At 59.3% G+C, this 23,712-nt stretch overlaps 1 protein-coding gene across 5 annotated transcripts in view; it reads left to right on the top strand.

Annotated features, from left to right (window-relative positions):
- Window positions 1–22,734, top strand: part of GRM4 (glutamate metabotropic receptor 4) — a 113,240-nt gene extending 90,506 nt beyond the window's left edge. For 3 of the 5 annotated variants that reach the window (XM_040249079.1, XM_040249080.1, XM_040249083.1), the window contains 5 exons: window positions 4,396–4,596; window positions 4,800–4,936; window positions 8,235–9,170; window positions 15,831–16,077; window positions 21,786–22,734. In XM_040249079.1, the coding sequence (XP_040105013.1) occupies window positions 4,396–4,596; window positions 4,800–4,936; window positions 8,235–9,170; window positions 15,831–16,077; window positions 21,786–21,835 (1,571 nt within the window). In that variant the 3' untranslated portion in view covers window positions 21,836–22,734. The remainder of the gene's footprint in view (window positions 1–4,395; window positions 4,597–4,799; window positions 4,937–8,234; window positions 9,171–15,830; window positions 16,078–21,785) is intronic. The other 2 variants (XM_040249081.1, XM_040249082.1) reach the window with 2 other exon arrangements.
- Window positions 22,735–23,712: the final 978 nt, after the last annotated feature.

Consider the following 23,712-nt stretch of genomic DNA (forward strand, 5'->3'; position numbering starts at 1 on the left):
TGAGGCCTGGGCCCCGCCATTCTCTGGAGCCCCCGTGGGCAAGCCTCACACCTGGCATTGGTGCCCTCCCTTCATGCCCTCGTCTCACTTCCTTACCCCTGACTTGTGCTTTCAGCATCACCTCCAGATAAAATGCTTGTGCTCACATCCTTGTCAGGACCTGTTTGTGGGGCTTCTCCGCCGGCAGTGAGGCTGACTAACCACATGCCTGCGGAGGTGCTATGCTAATCATGTAGCTGTGTCCATAGAGCTTGTGTTTATGTGGCCGGTTCTGTTTCCGTACGTTTGGACGTGGATGTGTGTATAGAGATGTGTATAAATGCAGGCACGTTTGTATTGTGACTCTACATGTGCAGATATGAAAATGTGTGAGTGTATATGTGGCTGATTTGCCATACCTTTCTGTGAGGAAGTGTGTGTGTGTACACGTGAGCCTAGACCTCAGGAGGAATGTGGCTGGGTGGGGTGAGTTTTGAGGAGGTGAGGGGGGAGACCGGGAGGAGCTATGGTTATTTCAACCTTGAAAACTCATTTCAATTACAATTTACAACCTGCAGACAAAGGCTGCAGTCGCCGTAGTAACTGCAGCTGTGGGGGTTTTGGCTCGGGGAAAATCCTTTCGCTGACGGTCCTGGGGCTGGCTGTCACCCGTGGCCGAGTCAAATGCCTCTCCGGCTCACTGTGCCTCGGGACACAATTAGGACATCTTCAAACTGTCGCTGCTGCTATTGCTGCCCTGTGTCCGGAATTGACCTCCAGGAGCTCTTGGAAATCTGTCTTGCTTCCTCCCAGAGCTGCGATTCCCCCACCTCGGCCTGGGGGTCCCTCCCTCCCTCCCGACAAGAGGGGGTTCTCTGACCCTGGCTTCCCTCCACAGCCCCCTGCCTCCTCTAGCCCTGCAGACAGGGATGCTTGGCTCCTGCTTAGGCCTGGTCAGACGCCCCAGAGAAGGGGAAGGAGGCAAATCAGGATGGATGGAGGGAGAAGGAGGGGACAGTTCAGGGTGGCAGACACTCTTTGGAAGCCAGAGAGATCTAGGTTCAAGTCCCAGCCACTCACCGGCCAGGCCAGTCCCCAGGTGTGTAGGAACACCTGCCAGTGGTCAGGATTCCCACAAGCCTCGGTATTGCCCTCGACTACCTGCAAACCTCCTCTTCTGTGGGGGCAGCCGGTCTGGCCTGCCTCTCAGAGGCTCAGGGCAAAGGAAGCATCGGGCACGCTGCAGGGTTATTTGCTGGAGTCAAGGGTGTACAGAGAGCCCACTGGTTACGGGTGCAGCTTCCAACATTCAGGACAGCGCGTCTTGACCTTGTTTAACTTGTGTTTGTGACCCCTGCCCCCTCCCCCAAAGGGAGCACACTTAGGGTCTGTCATTGTTGCTTCTTGTGGGGCTTCGGGGAGGAGCCTTGTGTGTGTGGGACGGAGTGTGTGTAGGGGGCAGACTCAAGGGGCCACTCCCATACAAATAAACACCCTTTGCAGGGCGCCTCACTGCCCTGTCATCTCGTTTGTCATTGGGGGCAGACTTGAGACAAAAGTCAACCATGTGGAAGTGTGTTGGGGAATCTCCAGAAATCGATGGCTGGCCCTGTGGTAACTCTGGGGGTGGGGGGGTGGATCCCGAGGGGCTGTGCTCCAGGGCTGCTGACAGCCCACAGGACCCCGGAGCCAGGCAGAGGTGGGCCCCCCTGGGGAGGGGCTCCTGTGAGGTCATCTGCACTCTGTGTGTGACCCCAGTGAGATCATGTGGTCCCGGACCTGTATGGCCCAGGGATGCATGCTTCAGCTGGACCGCTAAGGAGGACCCCTGGGAAGCTGGAAGTGGACAGGCAGAGGGCAGCTCTGCCAGAGGGCAGCTCCACCAAGGTGCCTTACCCGGCGTGTCCTTGGCCTGGGGAGAGCCCTGCCCCCTCTCTGCAGCGGCTGCAGCCGCCCCCTCCATCCCGGTTAATAATTCAGTCTCTCATCTGTATGAAATGAGGGCGTGATGGGAGCTCTGGGGGTGTGGAACGGTGGGATGCAGACAGAGGACGGGACCCGGGGGCCGGGGGTGAGGGAAGGGCCCGCAGCTGGGGCTTTCCGCACAACCCTATCCCAGCCTCTTCTGTCACCCTCTGGGAGCAAGATTGTCCCTTGAGCTTCTCTCCTGGCTACTGGAACCTGTGATCAGAAGCCTTGAACAAGAAGGCAGGCTGCTGAGGCCGGAGAACCTGCCTCTCCCGTCCATTCACCTGTTGTTCCATGGCCGAGAGACAGCTTTGCCTGTTGGCATAGCTCTGCCTTCCTGGAGCTCTGAGGCGGGCGGGGCTTAGACCCCTCTGTGCCCATGTGTTTAACGCGCTTCTGCAGCACTTGGCAAGCACTGGGCCTCTCTATGACCTGTTGCGAAGGTAGACCCGTTTATTCTCATGGGGCCCCTATCCCGACCCTATGAGCTAAGCACCATCAGCATCCTCATCTTGCAGTCTAGGAAACTGAAGCCCACCAGGTGAGGTGGCAGGTCCAAGGTCATAGCTAGATGATGTCTTCAAGCTGGGGTTCCTGCCCAGACAGTCTGGTGCGAATGCAGTGCAGCGGGTAGCCAAGGGCTCAGCCTTGAAGACCACTCTGTCTCCAGCCCACGCTGGAGGCCACGCTGCAGAAGCTGTGGTATGTCTGGAGCCAGCAGTTCCCCCAGAGCCAACCGGGAATCTTCCCCTAAACTGTCCAGTCTGGGTGCTGGGGGCCTCTGATCTGTGACCCTGAGGTTAGGGTACTGGAGCCAGGCTCTGACCTTGCTCACAGTCTCTTGGTGGCCACCTTAGGAATAGGAGACGTGCCACCAGCTCCACGGGAGCCCTGGGCAGCAGGGCTCAGTGACCACGAATTACCTAAAAGTAGAGGAACTTAGGGGTGACCTGTGGATCCTTGAGGCCTCAACCTGGCTCCCACGTGACACCTGTTGAAGTCCCAGGCCCGTGGCCCCTTGGGGTGCCACTCACCCTGCTGGCTGCTGGGGAATTACCTCTGTAAGATGTGGTCCTGGCCCTCTAGCAGAGAGGCATGGGTGTGTGTCTGTGTGTGTTTAAGGGTTAATTTCATCATCCTGGCGGTGAGGGAGAAGGCTGCCAGGCAGGCTGTGTGTGGGGCTGTGGGCTTGGGAGGGGAAGCTGGGGTCCCTAGCAGCCTGCCCATCCTCCCCCTTCCTCTCCTCTGCTGTCCCCCATCCTCAACTCAGAGCTCCCGCCCCTCCGCCACTTTCCTGCCCTCCCCACTGCGATCCGCCTCTTACAGTCACTCAGGTGTACAGGCTGGGGGCCAGAGCACCTGGTCAAATCCACTCTGTGTGGTCCTGGGAAGCTGGGGAGCTTTTCTGTGCCGCAGTGTTTTCATCTCTGTAGAAATGAATGGGGATCATTACCTCATAGCATTGCTGTGATTATCTGATGACTTCCATACATAAAGAGCTTAAAACAGGACCTGACACAGAGTAGATGCTCCTTAGAAGTTAGCAGCCCGTACTCTCCATCATCATTATGACCCAGGCCTGGGGCTCCTCCTCCCGAAAGTCTTGCTGGCCTGCTCTAGCTCCGCAGCCTCTGTAGCCCAGCTGAGAAGCCCTCTCTTCTGAGCACTTAAGCACCATAATAATGTGGCTTGGTCAGCTCCTCTGTGCCACGGGTTTTCTGTAACTCATCTCGTATACAGCACTTCTGTGGGGCAAGATGATGATCTTTTTACTGACAAGACATGGAGACCTCAGGTAGCCAGAGAGTTTGTACAGGAGCTGGAGCAGAGTGCTTGGGTGTGTCCAGCGCCCAGCGGGTGAAGACGGGAGGCCTGATGCCCTAGGGAGCCACTGCTGTTTGCAGTGAGAAGGCGGTGTGGTGGGTTCCCCATTTTGCAAAGCTCACTCACCCTGGCTAAGGAGGGGGGCTCACTGACAGCGGGGAGGGGTGGGTGGCAATGATGGTGACTTCTGACGTCTGGGGCATCTGGAAGCCACTGAGGCCATCAGGTGTCCTGAAGCCTGAGGGACCTCCGGCCAGCCCCTCACCCTCTCTGGGCCTCAATTTCCCACCCCCTGTACCCCGTGGTGGGGCAGCAGCCCCTGACTGGTGGCCGCCCATGGCTGAGCTGCTGTAGGGCATCACTGCCCTCATCCACAGACGCAGTTTCTGCCCTGGTGACTTCCCAGCTCACACAGGGTCCAGCCGTACAGTCACGAGGGCAGTGGGCCCTCAGGACCATCCCGCGGGCACCCCCAGGAGACCATCCCCTGGGGTGATGAAGCTAGCCCTGGGCCTGGGGCCGGAGACCCGGCTGTATCCTGGGGGTCCGCTGTGGTTCCCACCGCACATCTGTGAGCGCTCCTGGGCCTCGCCGGCACTCCCACCCTGAACGTTTCCATTGCAGACCGGGAGCGCATCGGGCAGGACTCGGCGTATGAGCAGGAGGGGAAGGTGCAGTTTGTGATCGACGCTGTGTATGCCATGGGCCATGCCCTGCACGCCATGCACCGGGACCTGTGTCCGGGCCGCGTGGGGCTCTGCCCGCGCATGGACCCTGTGGACGGCACCCAGCTGCTCAAATACATCCGCAATGTCAATTTCTCAGGTGGGGGCACCACTCAATCCTGGGGAAGGGGTCCCGGGGCCCCATGGGGTGGGAGTGGGGGAACCTCTTCGGATGCTTCCAGGGAGTAAAACCCCCCGAGATGTTCCATGCAGAGGTGTTGCTGCCCAGGGCTCACGCTCCTCCCTGTCTCTGGGCAAAGGCTCAGCAAAGAAACGGAGTGTGTGACCCCCATGCCCCCCCAGGCATTGCGGGGAACCCTGTGACTTTCAATGAGAACGGAGATGCACCTGGGCGCTATGACATCTACCAGTACCAGCTGCGTAATGGCTCTGCCGAGTACAAGGTCATCGGCTCCTGGACGGACCACCTGCACCTCCGGGTAAGTGCCGGGAGGGAGGGCAGGGTGTGTGGCGGGGGAGAGGGCACTCGGCCCCTGGAGGGGAGCCCTGATGCCTGGGTTTGGTGCTGCCGAGTTGGGGCTTCCTTCCGTCAGAGGGCCCTGAGCCCCCAAACTCCAGAACAGAAGAGCAGGGCAGCTGGTCTCCTGCCCTCCCTGCCCCTGTCCTTCCCCGTTGCCTGGGCCCTCCTGCCTGCTCCCCTCACAGGGCAAACCCTGCAGACAGATGAATTCACACGGGGGTGCAGGGGCTCAGAGTCTTGGGGTTGGGGGGTGGGGAAGGGGAGAAAGGTGAAGAGGGAGAGGGCTGTGTCTGGACAGAGGAGGATGAAAAGAGCACAGTCATGCAGTGGGGTTCTGCTGGAGGGTAGCTGTTTGAGAATGACTCCATCAAACCACACGAGAAGGCCATCATCTTTCTGGGTGGCATGAAGGGGCTTCTCCTGGGTCCCCAGCCACACTGTTCCAGGTCATGGCTGTCCCAGGGACTCAGGATCTCCCTCCTGCCCTCGATGTCCCTGGCTACAAATAATGCCATGTTTGGGGGATAAAAGGGACCTGTGATTGGTGCCCCAAGGTGGTGCCTGTGGACTGACTGGTCCCCTCTCTGGGTGGAGGGTGAGCTGCATGCAGGGTGGGCACAGCGTGACGTCCAGGTGGACCGGACAGGCTCGGGAGGCCCAGATCTGGGAGAGTCATGTCACGTCCCTGCCGTCCGTTCCTGTAAGCATCTCTTTTGGCTGCAAGCCCTGGAGCTCTTCAGGGTACTCTCTGCCCACGATCTCATTTATCCCCAACAGTCTTCTAAATCAGAAGGAATATCTGTGGAAACCCAGCCCTAGGGAGGTTCCAAAGGCCACACAGCATGTTGGGGATAGGGCCCGTTCCTACAGTGATGCTCCTTGGATTGCTGAGCGGAGACAGACGGACGGAACAGAGCGAGTGGGAGCAGTGTGGGCAGGGTGGGACCCCAGCCCAGATGGAGGCCTGTCTCGTTCAGATCCGACATAGCGGGGAGGGGCAGGGCCTCCATTCACTGGCAGTGGCAGGCAGCTCATCCTATGGAGCGCCCGCTGTGACGGCTCCTGTACTCATCAAGTTACCTTACTGTGGGGATGCCAGCCCTGTGGGGGGGCACTGTTATCACCCCCTTCTGCAGGTAAGGTAAGTGAAGGCAGGCCTGGGTGTGGGAGTGATCCCTGGGTCCCCTCCCCAGGAATCCAATCCCCTCCACCAGCCTGGAGCTGGCGGGAGGGAGGCGGTGATGCAGGACTGGTCCTCAACTGCTACGTCTTCCCTGTCCCTCCCGAGGGCCCTCACTCGGGTGGCCAGACCTCACCGCTTCTTGGAGACTCCACCGCGATTCACTGGCCCCACCTTGGGCCAGCCCTGGGCTGGGGGCTGCAGACAACAGGGAAGTAACTCGGAGGCCCTGTCCTCCTGGGGCTGATGCTCTGGAGAAGCAGACAGAAATTCCAAGTGGAAGCCGCCGTAAGTCACAGAGGGCTCTGGTGGCCTTGCATCTGCTGTGTTTGGATCAGGCGGGACAGCAAAGGCTCAGAGAGGCTGAGGTGTTTGCTCAAGGGCACACAGCCAGCTAGCGACAGAACTGTGATCCCAACATTTGACCTCACTCACTGCTTTTTCCACTGGAGCCACAGTTTTCCGGAACACCCCCCATCCCCCTGGATCCCTGGGTCCCCCTGCAGCATCACAGGTCTGGTGCCCAGAGATTGTCCTGCCCCCTTGTTCCTGCAGGATGGTAGTTGGCCCTGGTCACTGCTATGCTTGTTGGCTTTTAGGGGATGGTCATGCCCAGAGCCACAAGGCAAATTTCCTCCTTGAGATTTTTGTCCCCATCTACCATGAAGCCATCTTTGGATTCTCCACCCTGCCTACTCCAACCCACCTCACTCACCCTTTTTCTCAGCTCTAAAATCCTCCCTTCGGCCCCAAACCAACTGGCTATTCCTTCTCCTGGAGTGAGCTCCCACAGCAAAGGGCCTGCTGTTCTCCAAGCGTGAATGTGTTAGTCGTTCAGTCATGTCCGATTCTGTGACCCTCTGGACTGTAGCCCACCAGGCTCCTCTGTCCATGGGGACTCTCTAGGCAAGAACACTGGAGTGGGTTGCCGTGCCCTCCTCCAGGGGGTCTTCCCAACCCAGGGATTGAACCCAGGTCTCCTGCATTGCAGATACTTTACCTTCTAAGCCAGAGGGGAAGTCCCAAAGCCATTCTCTAAGCATGACCGTTCCTAAGAGCTGCTTGGAATATGGCTCCCAAGTGTGGCCAGGCTCCCTTTGCTCAGAGCCTCGAGCTCTTGGGGGCTCTCGCTTACTTTCCAGAACTTTGTGACACGCTCAGTAGGGCATGCCAGCTTCTGTGGCTTCTTTGCCTGCAGCAGGTGTGTCTTCAGAGGCATGTAACAGAATGCACTCATTCAAAGTAAAGGGCAAAGAAACACCCCTGGGCACACGATGCCGGTTCTCTGATTGAACCTTTGTTCATTGTTCTCTGCTGAACCAGACTGCCTGAGCCACCCGGAGGCCCTGGGGGCTGAGCCACAGGGCAGTGCGTCTCCCCTTTGTGTGCGCACACCAGTCACCTGTGGGGTTTGGTTAAAACTCAGATTCTGGGACTTCCCTGGCAGTCCGGTGGTTAAGATTTCACTTTCCAGTGCAGCGGATGAGGGTGCAGTCCCTGGTCAGGGAGCTAAAATCCTTCATGTCTCATGGCCAAAAAAACCAGGACATGAAACAACAGAAGCAATTGTAACAAATTCAATAAAGACTTTACAAATGGCCCACATTAAAAAAAATTTATTAAAAGAAAAAAAAATTTATTAAAAGAAAAAAAAAAAAACTTGGATTCTGAGTCAGTAGGTCTGGGGTGGCCAAACATTTACATTTCCAACCTGCTCCTGGGTGACGCTGATGCCGCCAGTCGGGGACCACCGTGAGTAGCGAGGCCTCACAGGGCTGGAAGTCTGGGCTGCTGGCTCTCCACGCTCTGTCCTGTGACTCTAGGTTGTCACTGCTGGTCTGTGTATGACCCTTGGGGGTTTTGTGTTGGAGCAGGATCCTCTGCAGGTCGTGCCCGGGAGCTTATTTAAATGCAGCTGTTGGATTCGGTTGTTCCTGGCAGGGCCAGCTGGGCAGCTGGATTTTAGCCATCTGACTGAGCGATTCAGACACGAGGTTCCAGAGTGCCAGCTAGGGGGGCGGTCCAGGGCCCTGGGCAGCGTGTCCTGAGGCTGGCTCCCTTGCGCTGTCGTTGACAGATAGAGCGGATGCTCTGGCCGGGGAGCGGCCAGCAGCTGCCCCGCTCCGTCTGCAGCCTGCCCTGCCAGCCAGGTGAGCGGAAGAAGACGGTGAAGGGCATGCCCTGCTGCTGGCACTGCGAGCCCTGCACGGGGTACCAGTTCCAGGTGGACCGCTACACCTGCAAGACTTGTCCCTATGACATGCGGCCCACGGAGAACCGCACGGGCTGCCGGCCCATCCCCATCATCAAGCTCGAGTGGGGCTCGCCCTGGGCCGTGCTGCCCCTCTTCCTGGCCGTGGCAGGCATTGCAGCCACGCTGTTCGTGGTGGTCACCTTCGTGCGCTACAACGACACGCCCATCGTCAAGGCCTCGGGCCGCGAGCTGAGCTACGTGCTGCTGGCGGGCATCTTCCTGTGCTACGCCACCACCTTCCTCATGATCGCCGAGCCCGACCTGGGCACCTGCTCTCTGCGCCGGATCTTCTTGGGGCTCGGCATGAGCATCAGCTACGCGGCCCTGCTCACCAAGACCAACCGCATCTACCGCATCTTCGAGCAGGGCAAGCGGTCGGTCAGCGCCCCACGCTTCATCAGCCCCGCCTCGCAGCTGGCCATCACCTTCAGCCTCATCTCCCTGCAGCTGCTGGGCATCTGTGTGTGGTTCGTGGTGGACCCGTCCCACTCTGTGGTGGACTTCCAGGACCAGCGGACACTGGACCCCCGCTTTGCCAGGGGGGTGCTCAAGTGCGACATCTCGGACCTGTCGCTCATCTGCCTGCTGGGCTACAGCATGCTGCTGATGGTCACGTGCACCGTGTACGCCATCAAGACGCGCGGCGTGCCCGAGACCTTCAACGAGGCCAAGCCCATCGGCTTCACCATGTACACCACCTGCATTGTCTGGCTCGCCTTCATCCCCATCTTCTTCGGCACCTCGCAGTCGGCCGACAAGGTGAGTCACGGGGGTAGGCGGGGGCGCAGGCGGGAGCAGGGGGCACCTCCCAGCCCCTCTGGACGTGCCTACCTTCCCGGCTCAGGTTTTTCTCCAGCGTTTGCATCTCTCTTGCCTCCCTCCCTTCTCGTCTCCTGTCCTCTCCCTTTTCTCTCTGCGCCCCCCACCCCATCTCCTCTCTGTCCTTCCTGCTCCTTCCCACCCTCTCTCCACCCTCCACCTTCCCCGACTCTTCATCCTTGCCTCTCCCACCCCGTCCTTTCCTCCTCCCGATCTCATTCCTGTTTCCCTCTCTCCTGTCTGCCCCCCCTCCGGGATGCTGCGCGCTCTTTCCTTCTTCATTTTCTTTTTTTTTTTCTGGCCGTGCCGTGTGACTTACAGGATTTTAGCTCCCTGACCAGGGATTGAACCCAGGCCTTTGGCAGTGAGAGTGTGCAGTTCTGACCACTGGACGCTCAGGGAGCTCACACTCTTTTTCAGGCTCTCCCTTTTCTCTTTCCCTGCTCAGCCCAGCTTCCTTTCTGTCCACTCCTCTCTTCTTCCCCCTCTCTCCGCCCTCCTTGCTGCCCTTGAGGAGCCCCAGGGGTCCCCGGGGTGGGTGACGTATCGGGCGCTGGCTCCCTCCCTTTCCAGCCCCAAAGCTGTCCCAACGTCCGGGATCGGATCGGGAGCTCTGGCAGCGTCAGCTCAGGGCCCTCGCTCCGCCTGCTGGAGCTGCCGAAGGGCCGCCATCTGCTGGCTCCACCAGGCTTTCGGGTCAGACACACACACCCCAGGGGCCCTGTGGACTCTGCCCACGTCACAGCCCCAGTGCTGCCTGGGTTCTGGGGTTTTATCTTGGAGGACTGGGAGTCCCTGAAGTCAGAGGCCAGAGATGGGGCCGATCGGGGGGACCGAGGACCCTAGCTCCATGTCTGACTGTGGGATCCTGGGCAAGCCAACTGGCCTCCACCTCAGCATCTTCATTGTGAGTGGGCCATGACCCCCCATCTGCAGTCCTCACAGGTGTTGTAATAATCAGTCGGCACGAGGGGTGTAGAAGCCACTTGCCCACTGTAGGGACGCTGGGGCTGGGAAGTCGGTGGGGAGGGTGGGGACGAGGTTCGGGGTGTGGAGGGAAGACGGCACAGCGGGCCTAAGAAACAGAGGCCCAAGGATGCTGTCTTTCCTGGGAGTGAGAAGGGAGCTGCTGCGGGCTGTGAGCGGGAGGGCCGCGGTGGGGTGTAGGACCCCTCTGGGGTGAGCCCTGCGGAGGGTGAGTGGGGAGCAGGGCAGCAAGGTGGAGGCAGTGTGACGGTGCCCGCAGGAGGTGAGTGGGGGGCTCCAGCCAGGTCCTGGGGTGCGGGGGCTGGGATTCTGGTAGAGTGCGTGTGAGTGAGAAGCACAGAGGGGGTCCTCGGTTGACACCCCTGCCCCCAGTTGTTGGTGTGAGCAGTGGGAAGGGAGGAGCCTCCACATGCTGGGGCAGGGTTGGGGAGGCAGCGGAGGAGCCTATGGGGCAGAGATGGGGAATTCCTGTGGACAGGCGGAGTTTAGGAGGCTGCTGAGACGGCCCGGCGCAGTGGCACTGGACCGCGGTTGACTCAGTGGTTGACTGTGTGAGTCTGGGGTTCAGGGGCGAGGGCCAGGTTCGACCTGCACCCGGGGGAGTCACCATCCTGAGGATGGCGTTTAAAGGGCGAGCCTGCTTTTGAGCGCCGAGGGACACTGGGCCCCAGTGAAGCTGCGGTCAGAGCCCCACGGGGCTGCTTGTCACGTGCCAGGCACTTGGCCTGGTGGTCGGCAGGTGCCACACGACGGGCCAGGGTACATTCACCATCCGTGTTTACCGATGAGGCAGAGGTAGCTGGAGTGACTTGTCTAAGGTCACCCAGCCGGATGACGGTGCTCTAGCTCAGTAGCCTCTCCCCTCCACCCCTGCAGCTCCGGGGCAGCTCAAGCCTGGCCCTCCCTCAGGATGTGCTCTCCTCTTTTCCAGCAGCTCCTCGGAAGCAGGAGCCTCTGCCCTGTGTCCCTTGGGCCTGGCGCAGGGACACCTGTGGCCATTCTTCTAACGGTGGCCCTGGGGGTTCTGAGGGGCTAGGGGTTCTGAGACGCAGACCCTGAAGCTGGCAGTGAGCGCCCTGAGGTCCGAGAGCAGGCCTGGCTCCTGGCCACCCTGCACACTTGAGCCAAAGCCGCTACCACTGGGGAGCAGCTCGCATTGCAGGTCGGGTCTGGATCTCCCCTCCTGGGGGCCTGCAGGAGGCCCCCCACTGTGGGCAGGTGCAGGCAGAGGCCCCCGGGCTTCACAGCGCCCAGTGAGCCCATGGAGCCAGCAGGGGAGGCCGCCCACACCCCAGGAAGCTGGCAGCTTGAGAAATTACTCTCAACAATCCCAGGAGGCCCCTTCTCTCACCTCCCTGGGGAGTAAGGCATGAATCTGGGAGGCTGCCAGCAGAGTGGTCTGCGCCCTGACTCTGCCTTCCTGTAACTCCCCGGCTGGCACCTGGCGCCGCCCGGCTGGCACCCAGCGCACGGCTCCCCGCGTGCTCCTGTCCTCCTGGCCCCAGCCCCTCCACCTCCCAGCCCTCTCTCAGCACCCCAGGCCACCCTACCTGCCTCTGATTTCTCCCTTTGTAGGAGGTGCCCCTCAGTACTGATTGTGAACAGGAGCCTCTGAAATGATCTCCTCTGAGGCCCAGAGAGGGACAGGGACCTGCCCCCGGTCCCAGAGCAGGCTGGCCCACACCAATGTGTGGCTGTGACACCAGGTCTGCCCCTGATGGCATCGATGTGGGATTCGCCCCCTCCTCCTCTGGGCTTCTGCGTGAGGCGAGAGTGGGGACATGAGTGCTGAAGTCCCTCCAGCTCAGAACACCAGGCTTCTTAGAGGCTCAGGCGACCTGGGGTTGGATCTGTGCTGTGTCACATCTGAGTTACAAATGGTCCCAGTGAAAGCTGCAGGCCCGGCTGCTGGATGCTGGGTATGTGTGTGTGTGTATGTTTGTGTGTGTGCACGCACACATGTGTAGATGGGGTGGAGTGGAGTGAGGCTACTGTGGGGAGTTGTGTTATGGGTATATGGGTATAGAAGTGTGTGTGTACAGTGTGTGTATATATGCACTTCTGTACCCGTAACACAGCTCCCCACAGTAGCCCCACCCCACTGCGCACCCTGCCTTTTTGTGCACACTGAGCAGTGGATGGCAGTGTGTGCATGTGTGTGTGTGTGTACGCTCACAGGTTGAGTGGGGATGGGCAGGTGTATGTACTGAGGGTTTGTGGCTGTACGAATGTGTCTGAGTGTGCAGATAAAGTGTGCATGGTCAACAGTATGTGTGCAGGTGTGTGTTTAGGTGTGTGTACGGATTATGTGAGTGCATTGTGTGTGTACACAGGTGTGTACCCAGGTACATGAAGGAGTGTGTGTGTGTGAGAGCCCAGGTGTATCTGAGTCAGGAATGTGTGGCTGTGAGTTCAGGTGTGTGAATGAATGCGGCGTCGTTTGGGGACATGGGTATGGATCTGTGAGCATGTGTGTGTATCTAGTAGTGTGCACACTCACAGATGCTTGGCCGCACCCATCCCCCAGGCTACTGGTGTCACTCTGGTGAGCAGGCGGCCGGATTTCCAGGGCTCACCTCCACAGCCACGTGCCATCACCCTGAGCAGATTGGGGTGCGGTCTCTCCACCCAGTGGGATTACTGCTCCAGCAGGTCGAGCTGGGCCTCAGAGGCCAGCCAGGTTGTGGGGAAGTTCATTTGTCTGGTTCATAGATTCTGACGATCTCAGGACCCACCAGGGTCCAAAGTGGGAGGAACTCCTCAGAGCCTCCCACCAGGCTGAGGGCAAAACCGGGAAATTTGCTGTCCACCTCCACAGCAGCTCCTGTCCACACCCTTTGCCCCACGTGACCCCAGGTGACCTCTGTCCTCCCCTATCAAACCTGGCTCTGACAGCCTCGTTCACTCGGGGAGGGGGACCTGGGAGGCTGGTGCAGGGTTCCTTGCAGAGGATCGAGAGAAGATAGAAGCAAAGGCCTGACCAAAGTCGAAGAGGGGAGCAGGAAGGGGGGCAGCTCGGGCTGGGGGATGGGCGGAGGGGAGGGCAGGTGCCAGCACATCCTGGAAGCCTGCCTTGGAGACTTGCCCCGGTGCCGGGCCCCAGCCCTGCAGGCTAGAGGTTCAGAGGACCACTGTTTCTCTGATAGGGTTAACACGCTACCGCCTCCTGGTGACCATGTGTACCTTCCCCTGGGGGCTCCTGACCAGTGCTGGAGCCAGTGGTGGGGTGCCAACCCCACTTTTGTGCACAGGGCCAGCCACCCCCAGCCTGGGGACGGCTAAAGGAGCCCCAAGGAGAGGGACTCCAACAGATCGGGGGCAGTTTTGTTCAGGTGTGGTCTTTTTCTGCCCCTCCTTGTATTTTGTGTGCTGAAAGGCTCCTAGACTGAAAACACTGAGGCTTGTGTGCAGAGCTGGCTCCATAGTTCTCAGGGCCTGGTGCCAAATGAGAATGAACACCCCTTATTCAAAAATTACTCAGAACTCAAGGCGTTAAACCGAATGTGCATGCCTATGGAACAAGCTCTGCCTGTGTTGGTGGAGGAGGCCCAGCGTCCCTCAGTGGGTCAGGGTGGAGTGGAGTCTGGAACCCAGTCCCTGGACCCTGACACAGGACTGTATCAACTGCAGGCCTCACTCCGCCCAGAGAAGGGTCCTTGAGCTCTGTCCCACCAACTTCATTTTGGCCCAACCGTACCTCCCCCCATCACCAAGGTGGGGGCAAATGACCTAAGATGAATCTATTCTGGAAATACACCCAAGAATCCCCAGTGTGAAAGAAGAGACACCCCTGCCCTCAGGGACCCCCAAATCTAATGACAGAGGCATGCCTTGTCCCCAGGGAACCCCCAGTCAATGGTGAAGACCGAGATAGCATGCCTGTTCTTGCTGAATTCAGACCTCCACTATCTTCTCCAAGGGTCTGTTATGATACTCTGGAGCCTGGACCCCTCCACCCCTTCCACCCTGGGGCCCCAATGCCATCTCAGGGGTGGGCACGGTGGCTGGCACCCTCCACTGAGTTGTCATGACCTTTCCCGTCTGCATGCTGGGGGGTAGTGCTGTGCCCGTGGGTAAGAGTGTGGGCTGTGAGTGAGGACAGAGGCGTGTGTACTCACTGGGGAACAGGCTCTTATTTTCCTGGGTCTGTGACATTTTCTGAATGGTAGCCTCTCCGTACTCCTAGCCTCCTCCTCCGCACCCCCTTTCAGTGCCCTTAAGTATCATGTGACCTCATAGTCTGTGCTTGGGTATCCTCGTGGTTTGGGTGAGGTAGGTGCTATCATCCCATTGTGCTGATGAGAAAATTGAGGGCTGGAGAGGGGATGAGACTTCCCCAGTGTCACACAGCTCTCTCCCCTCAGACCCTCCAGCTTCTCCAGCCCCCTTCCAAAGGCAAGAAGCCCCGGGGAAGGGTGGCTGAGATGAAGGCCTTCAGATTCAGGTCATGAGGTATTTATGGAGAGGGGCAGGGGATGGGGAGACTATGAGAACAGGAGGACCTGGCCCCTTCCTTCAGGAGACTTTCCAAGGAGGCCAGGGCCCCTGTGACCTCAGGACTCAAGTCTAGACCCAGGTCCCCCACTGCTGGGCTGGGTGCAAGGAGTGAAGGCTGTCTTGGAGGGTTGGCTAGGAACTGGGAGTCAGGGAGAGCTTCCTGGAGGAGGTGGTACATTAACCAGGCCCCAGGGAAGGGATCCCAGGCTCAGAAATAGCAGATCTAGGAGGCAGAGAGCATTTTCTGCTTTCCCATACCCAGACCTGAGGGCCACAGCCTGGGCTTCACCTGGCCCCACCCTGGCTGAGGAGGCCAGAGAGGCAGCTGAGACCTGGAGGCCCAGGAGGGAAGGAGGAAGTGGGGAGGGGATCCCAGGCTGGGGCAGTGGGAATTGTCGGGCCCTGCCTGGAAGGCCCCACTATTGAAGAATGGATTACCCGACACCCAGATTAATGGGCTTTCATTTTGCTAAACATCTGTCACTGTTCGTGCTGGCAAGTGAGCGTGAAATGAGCTTTGACTGGGCTGCCATCAGTGGATCACGACGGGTGCCATGGCTCTTGTGCCAGCTGCCTGCTCTGTACAGAGTGGCATGGGGGGGACAGTCACTGAATGGGGGTCCTGGCCACAGCGCTGTGCCACGGCCACTGGGAGCTACTACAAGGCACCTCCCGATGTTCACCTCACTCCCAGCCCTGTGCAGGGGCCTGCTTCGGGGGAGGGTCAGCTGTCCCCTGAGAGCCCTGCCCCTGGGCCTCTCCCAAATAGCACATAACAGTGGTGAACCCTTGTGTGCACCGACCCCACACCACATATTTTACATGCCTTTGCCATTTATTAAGTCATTTCAAACTCACACGCCCCTATGAGGTAAGGACTAGAACTCTCATGCCCGAGGAAACAGGCCCAGAGGATGGGGCTTGTCCAGGATCACGTAGTGACAGTCGTGGAGCCAGGCTGGATCCAGGCTCAATACCATGGCTCCCTTCCGCCCGAAACCAGCAACACACAGGGCGGGGTCCCCCGCTGTGTCTGTCTGAGGGGTGGGCTTCGGACAGGGCCCCCGCGAGCCCGGGGCAGAGCGCGCTCTGATGCCGCCCCCGGCCCGCCCCCAGCTGTACATCCAGACGACGACGCTGACGGTCTCGGTGAGTCTGAGCGCCTCGGTGTCCCTGGGGATGCTCTACATGCCCAAGGTCTACATCATCCTCTTCCACCCGGAGCAGAACGTGCCCAAGCGCAAGCGCAGTCTCAAAGCCGTCGTCACCGCCGCCACCATGTCCAACAAGTTCACGCAGAAAGGCAGCTTCCGGCCCAACGGCGAGGCCAAGTCCGAGCTCTGCGAGAACCTGGAAGCCCCCGGTGAGTGCCCGGCCCCGCCCCTCTCCTCTGGACCAGCCCAGGCCCCGCCCTCTTCCTGGAGTAGGTCCCCGCTTCCCTGCCCAACCAAGTCTGGTCCAATGGGGTCACAGGGAGAGCCCTGAGGCCAACGTGCGGGGGTTCCCACCCAGAGGAGATCCTTGAGGCACCAGCTCAGCCCACTCTGCCCCGCCCCGTCCTGGGAAGGGGACTCTTGCCTCTCCCTTCCAGGGAACTATGCCCACCTAGGAAGAGTCCGTAGGGGTCCTGGTTAGGCAGGGTGACCTGAGACGCTGGGATTTCTCCACCTTGGCATCCACATCTGGGCCTGTGCCCTTTCAGTCTCCCTGGGGAGGGGGGCGCTGTCTGGAAGCAGTTGAAATCCCTCAGCTTGGCTTTGTCCAGCTGCCCCAAGGCAGGGTCCTGAGAGAGGGGGACTCAGGACACTGGCCCTGGGATGGGTAAGTGAGGCCTGGGGTGGGGAGCAGGGCCTGCAGAGTGGTTGGTAGGGGGATGTCCAAGGAGAGAGAGGTGGGGCCTAGGAGGGACAGGTTGGGTGACCATTTCTTGAACCCCGACCGTGGGCCACACCTGCCAGGAACCAGTTTTCATCTTCACAGCAACTTTGAAAGCAGTGGTTTTTAATTATTTGAGGCTACAGATAAGGAAGGGCTTCCCTGGGGGCTCAGATGGTAAAGAATTTGCCTACAATGCAGGAGACCAGGGTTTGATCCCTGGGTGGGGAAGATCCCCTGGAGAAGGAAATGGCAACCCACTCCAGTATTCTGGCCTGGGAAGTCCCATGGAGAGAGGAGCCTGGAGGGCTACAGCCCATGAGATCACAAAAGAGCTGGACACAACTGAACAATTAAACAACAGATGAGAAAAGGAAGGCTCAGACAGGCGAGGGACTCCCCGGGGCCACATGGCAGCAGGTGATGTCCCGCTGCCTCTAAGTAGAGCCCGAGGCCTCTGACCTGTGGGCTGCGACTGTACGGGCCTCGCTTCCAACTGCTCTCGGGTGGACAGGGTGGAGGGGAACTTGTGTTTCCACTGCAGACCTGGACTCCCTCCCTGGACCCCCTGTAAATGTCCGAATGGTTAAAATAGCAGCCCCTCCTGCCTCCCCACTTTGTGGGTGTCTTGGGGGCCTTCTGTTGGTGGCGGCAGAGATAAAGAGCCCCTTGCCCAGGAGAGTTTCAGATCCGGTGGCCCTTGGGGTCAGTGCTCTGCTTCCTCCCTCTAGTCCTGGGGGAAAGGCCGCAAGGGGACTCTGTTGGGAACAGCAGGAGGGAGATTGGCGAGCTCAGGCTCCAGAGAGGGGCCCCTTTGTCACTCACCAAGAGATCAGGAGAAACAGAAGACCTCCCTAGCAGGTGTTTGGGCTGGGATAGCCCCTCCTATAGGCTCCCTGCCCTGGGGCTCTGGCTGAAGCATCTTCCCTTATCAGTCATTTCCGCCTGTAGAAAAAGTTATCAGCCACAGAAAGGAGGAAAGTCCCTCCCCACATCCAAACAGGACTTTTCACTTCCCAGAGATCTCTCCCCTTTGTGTGGGCTTCACAGCAGTCCCGTGAGGCCTGCACTGGGCTGGATCCCCAGCTGAGGCCCAGGGAGGGTGAGTGATTCTCCTGAGGTCACAGAGCAAGGTCATGACTAGCTGGCCACACTGTGTCTTTCTCTTGATTCTGACTCCGTCCGGTCTCCCTGTCTCTCCGTGCAGAGCTGAGTACCTGGCTTCTAGCACGCCCCTCCTTTGCTCGACACCCCTGATAACTCTTGGCCACACCCTCCACCAAATGACATTTTATTCTCTACGGTCGTACTCCAGGGCACTAACTTGCCTATACCTACACACAGCCTGGGGCTCCCTTCAGATGCCATGTGGCCTGTGATGAGAAGGGGCGGTGTCCTCATGGGCCTTCCCGCCTCTGGTCTTTCGTGTCCACTCAGACGTGCAGAAACCCCCAGGGCAGCCCCTAACTAAGTCCTTCTGTCCTGAGCAGGGACCCCTCGCTGCTTCCCACCCCACACTCCTGACTTCCTTTTCTTCCTTCCCAGGGAGACTCACCCTTCTTGGGTCCCATCCCCCAAGCCCCCGCTTTGCTCCAGGGCTCATGAGAGCAAGTGGGTCTCAGCCTGCTCAGAGCCCACCCTGACCCCGGAGGGTGGTGTGCATACGCTGTGACAGGCCAGAGGGAACCCCAGGGGTGGGACTGATGGCACCTTGTTAACACTGTTGCCTCTGCCTCTACTCAGACTGGCACCTGGGGACTGGGGACAAGGAGGGGTCCCTGTGCAGACCTGGCAAGGGAGACTCAGCTTTCCCAGCCTCCTGCTAGAGGGCAGGATGAGAGCTGGTCCTCCTCACTGCCCACCGCACTGAGGACTGGCGGCCGGCTCCCTCGCCCCCACCTTCTCAGCTCGGGGACAACAGGAGCCATGGAGGCTCTGGGCGGGAGCCGGGTGATTAATTCTGGGAACAGCCAGATCGTGGGGGTGTGAGCCAGAGGAGTGGGGAGGTGTCGTTCCGTGGAGCAGGGACATTTTTCACTCTGTCACTGGCAGGCCACGTATCTTTAAACAAACAACAGAATAAATAATTCAGGGACCCGATTGCAGGCAGATTAGTCGAGAAAACATGGGGACGACAAATGGGGGCTGACAGCTCGTGCCGCCACTGCCCAGCTAATTGTTAGCTGAGGCAGCGGCACTGAAATCCAGCAGCCAGGCATCATCAGTGAGGGACGGGCTGGGGCCCTTGGGCCGCACCTCCACCCCCTCCACGCTGCTGCTGGCCCTGGAGTGTCGCTGGCCCCATCCTGTCCTCATCGATATCTTAGTCCGGCCCCTTCACCTACCATTTTTCAGGGTTTAGGGAGTATTTCTATCTACCCTGTTTCTGAGAGCAGGTAAAGGTTTATGATCACCCCATTTTACAGATAAGGGAGTTGAGGTTCTGAGAGGTTCAATTTGTTAGAAAGTCCAAATGGCAGGGGCTGAGATCCCCTACACCAGTGAGGGCAGGGCTGGACCTCAAGTGTCCTGACTCGTGGCCAGCTCTTCCTTTTGAGCCTCAGCTCCTGGGGGCCGTGGGCGGAATCATTGCTCCCATTGTCTAGACGGTCAGACTGAGGCTCCGTTGAAGGACTCTGGGGCTGCTGGCTTATAGTGGAGGGCTGAAGGTGCTTCCAGGTCCTGAAACCCACGGATTGGGTTTTCTAGAGTAGGCAGCTCTGGTCTTGGAGGGAGAGGAGGGGCCAGCTGTCCCACCCCTCCCCACTACTTCCTCTGTCCCTGCCGCTCTCCCGCGCCCCCACCGCCCCCACTTCAGGCTCCCGGGCCCCCTGCAGTCAGCGGCGATCTTGCTGCTGAGGTTTTCCTTCTCCTCCGAGCCAGGAGCTGCCGATGGGTTTACAGGTTTGGAAATTCAGTTTTATCAGTTCACCCAAGGGGTGATGGAGCCCTGGGGAATTGATGCTCAGTAGCCTGGCCCGTGGATATGAGAGTCACAGTCAGTGGCCGGCTCTTTTTCTGAGTTTGGGGGAGAGAGTGGGTGGGGAGGTGGAAGCAGCTGAAGGGAAGGAAGTCTCAGCAAAAAGGGCTGCTCCCCTCCTGCTGTAGGCCGGGAGACCTTGCAGGGCCGGGGAGGAACTGCCTGAGGTCACAGCCGTGCTCCTTGTCCACCCTTGGTCCTCCAGTCTCCCGGAGGGACGTAGGCTGTTTTAGAAATGAAGGTGGGTGTCCTTTACACACTGTGTAGTGATGTGCTGGGTTCTTAATGCTGTCCTGGGTGTCGTGGACACCATTGCCTTCCAGTAGCACCTGTCTAGGTAGCACCTAAAACCTGAAATTCCATGCCCCTGCCCAGTGATGGTTAATCTACTTGGATATTTCCGCTGACAGGGACTAGTTCAGCTCACCTGCCTCACAAAGCCACTCTCAGGTCGGGCCAGGAGAGAGTTCTTCCTTTAGCCTCCCCACTGGTCCCCTGGTGTCCCCCTTGCCCACCCCATCCTGGCAACCTTGCTTCTTTCCACACCCGGGGAACCCTCTGAGAGAGCGTCGCTGCAGTCCCACCTGTATGAGTGAGCTTCTGGTCACGCTGCTATGACAAAGAGGCCCCAGGACAGAGCAGCTCCAATCAGATTTGTTTTTCTCTGGTCTCTTAGTGCATGGCGGGTGGCAGCACGGACCTGGGCTCCTTCTGCTTGTCTTTCCGCCGGGTCCTAGAGGGCTGTCCTCATCCTCATGCCTGGGGCTACTCGACCTAGATGTCCCTTCTGGGCACAGAACGGAAAAGAGAGGAAGTAGGGAGGAAACAATCTATTTTTTTTTCCCCAAAGAATGAGCTTGATCATTTTATGGTAACAAATAATTCTGCCAAATCTCAGTGATTTAAAACAATAAAGGTCCATTTCCCACTCCTTGTGCATGGGAACAGTCTATTTTCATCAAATGGTATGGACGCTGCACACAGCCCTTGACACTTGTCATTAGCAGGAATGTGGTCACATGAGGCCACTCTGGGCTGCAAGGGAGTCTGGGAAATATGGTCCTTAATTTGGCAATGAAAACTGGTAGATAGACGGCTGGGGGTGGTCCGGGTGCCGCCCACCATCCTGCCATCTTCCATGTCACCTTCTTCAGGCAGATGCCTCTGGCTGTGCCTGGTAGATGCTCCCCGCTGTTCTGAGCTATTAGGGTCCTGACAGAGTCAAGGCAGTTTTATGACCGAGGGTGCCACGATGTGCCCCATCCAGTCTGCTCTCTCGGCAGAGAGAGCACAGGTCAGCCTCCCCACCTTCCCCCGAGCTGTCTGCAGGTCATGGAGGGAGACTCTGAACCTTGGCAGGACAGGAGAAACCCCAGGAGTCGGGCTGGGCTCCTCACCCATCTGGCCTCAGCTCCTCAGTATTCCAAGAGGGTGATGCTTACCTGGCCTCTTTCTGGGGCTGTGAGGTGTGAACTCCAGCAGTGGAGGCACTCAGGACGCCCGGGGTGGGGTTGGGGGCTGACCGTGGCTGGGGGGAGACACCCAGAGAGGCAGCCCTGGCCCCCGTGGTGAGTGAGTGGAAGCCGGAGTGACGAATGCAGATAAGAGGGGCTTGGGGCTGGGGTGAGACAGGACCCCCGGCAGGGGAGGGAGACGAGGCTGAGGGGCTCCGAGGACTTCCATCTCCCACCATCTCCGGGCAGAGTCAGGCACACACCCCAGTGCCCAGCCCCCTGAGACCCCTCTCTGGTTCCCTTATCTCCCCTGTCCGAATTTCTGCTCATTCCCCCAAGGCGGTGTGTCTGTATATTCTTTACATGTGCGTTTCTAAAGTGTGTGTTGCATGTCTGAAAAACTCTCCCCTGGACACACTTGAAGACTGTATCATATCAGAAATAAACACGATCCTCTTAAAGCCTGGTGGAATCAGGAGGACGCAGGGACTCCGTGGGGTGGGGGCATGGCGGGGGGCGACACTCACAGAGGGATGGCGTCAGCAAGGAGAGCTCTAAGGAGGGTCCGCCTAGGGGGACAAGGTGAAGACAGATGGGCCCGCCAGGCTGGCAGCCCAGGTGTGGGGGTGGGCGGGATGGGTCTGGGGGAAGTGCTCAGTGGGCGGGGTGGGTGCTGATGCTCTGGGCAGGGCCATGCCTGCGGAAGGGGTGTTGGATGAAGACAGCCCCTGACTCCTCGCTCCCTGGTCTCTCTCCTTCCAGCTCTGGCCACCAAACAGACCTACGTCACCTACACCAACCATGCCATCTAGCTCGGCCCCCAGAGACACCCAGGAGGAGCAGGAGGACGGAGACCCTTGTAGATGGTGCGTCGGGCCAGGGCCATGCCCAGGGGCCCAGCCGATGTCCTCCGCGCCTGTGGGCGCCCGCAGACGTGGCTTGGTGCTGCTGACAGTGGGACCCCTGGCAGTCACTGCTGGGTGGCCTGGACAAGTCAGGCAGGCGCCAGGAGGAGGATGGAGGGCTGGGAAGCCTCAGGCCATCTCGATTGCCTGCGTCCTGCACCACGGCCCCTCTGCAAACCACCAAGGCTCAGGTTGGGAGGCCCCCGCGGCACTGGCTTTCCCCCTCGTCTCTGCCTGTCCTATTGGCGACTCTCTCAGTCTCCATGTCTCTCTATCACCTTTTCTCGCCATGTGTCTCTGTCTGTGTGCTCTCTGCTTTTTCTGTATCTCCTCTCTGCCTTTTCTCTGCCTCTCCAGCTCTCTCCCGTCTTTTCTCCTGCGCTCCGCCCATCTCTCCCCTCGTGCATTTTTGTTTCCGGTCCGCAGCCCCCTCCTCGCCATCTCTTCATTTCCCTCTCCCTGCCATCTCTTGCTGATTTGCCAAATCCTACATGTCGCTAAAGAGAAAAAAAGGAGAAAAAAAAAATCAAAACACGAAAAAGCCAAAACAAAAGCAAATCTCGAGTGTGTTGCCAAGTGCTGCGTCCTCCTGGTGGCCTCTGTGTGCGTGCCTGTGGCCCGCAGCCTGCCCGCCTGCCCCCTGCCCGTCTGCTGTGTGTCCTGCCCGCCTGCCCGCCTGTCCCTCCCGCCGATGACACGGAGTTCAGTGCCTGGGTGTCTGGTGATGGTTATTGACGACAACGTGTAGCGCATGATTGTTTTTATACCAAGAACATTTCTAATAAAAATAAACACATGGTTTTGCACCCCGGCTCCACATCCACTGAGGGGCCTGCGGTCGGACCCCCGGCTCAGCCCGAAGCTGGAGGGCCTGCGGTTACGGGGAAGGGGGAACTGGGTGACAGGGACGCAGGGCTGGAGGGCAGTGGAGGCTGCTTCCTGGGTTGGCCTCAGGTGGGGTCTTGGAGAGTCCCGGGGTAGGTAGGGGCCAGCCATAACCTGATCCCCTCCTTTCCTCCCAGCCAGGAAATGCTCCTCTTGAGACGCTGGGTGCAGGGTTCCCAGCACCCAGAGCCCTCCCCTCCTGCCCATCCTGTCTCCAGGCCACAGGTGCTGGGATGATGTGTGGCTGTCCTGGAGATGAGTGTGTGGCACGTGGCCAGGTAGGCCAGATGCGTGGCACAGGTGTATATGTGTGTCTCCCCCCAGCCCTGTGCGTCTGTCTGTTTTGTCTGTGTGTGTGTGTGTGTGTGTGTGTGTGTGTGTGTGTGCACTGCTGTACCTCCATAGGGAAGCTTATTTGTCTTGTGGGAGTGTCTGTCTGCTTAGGCTCCAGTGGGTGTGAGTCCACATCACACCCATGTCACAAGGATGCTGTCCCCAGCAAGTGGGAGCGTGTGTTCACAGCAGCTGGCGTCCGTGGCAGGTTGGGAGGTGGGGAGCGAGCTGCTTGGGGGCTGGGCCCTGCCAGGGGTAAATTACAGAGCCAGCGACACAGCGAGGCCCCAGGCGGCAGCTGCCAGAGCCGCCCCTTCCTGCCTGCCCCGCCACCCCGCCCCACTTCCTCTGATACCTGACGGGGGCGCTGGAGGGGCCCGGGTGGGGGTTGGCAGGGCCCAGGTGTGGAGCAGGTGTGGGCATGTGTGAGAGGTGAGGTGGGGCGTTCAATCACGTGTCAGGCCCCTCTATCCGCCTGGGGGGCTACTCCTGGGGGCCAGGCTTGGGAGTCTGTTCTCCTGGGGGTCCGGTGAGACTGTGTGTGTGTGTGCAGCGCCTACTATGTG

Source organism: Oryx dammah, unplaced genomic scaffold, assembly GCF_014754425.2.
Source record: "Oryx dammah isolate SB20612 unplaced genomic scaffold, SCBI_Odam_1.1 HiC_scaffold_11, whole genome shotgun sequence".
Classification (NCBI taxonomy): Eukaryota; Metazoa; Chordata; class Mammalia; order Artiodactyla; family Bovidae; genus Oryx; species Oryx dammah.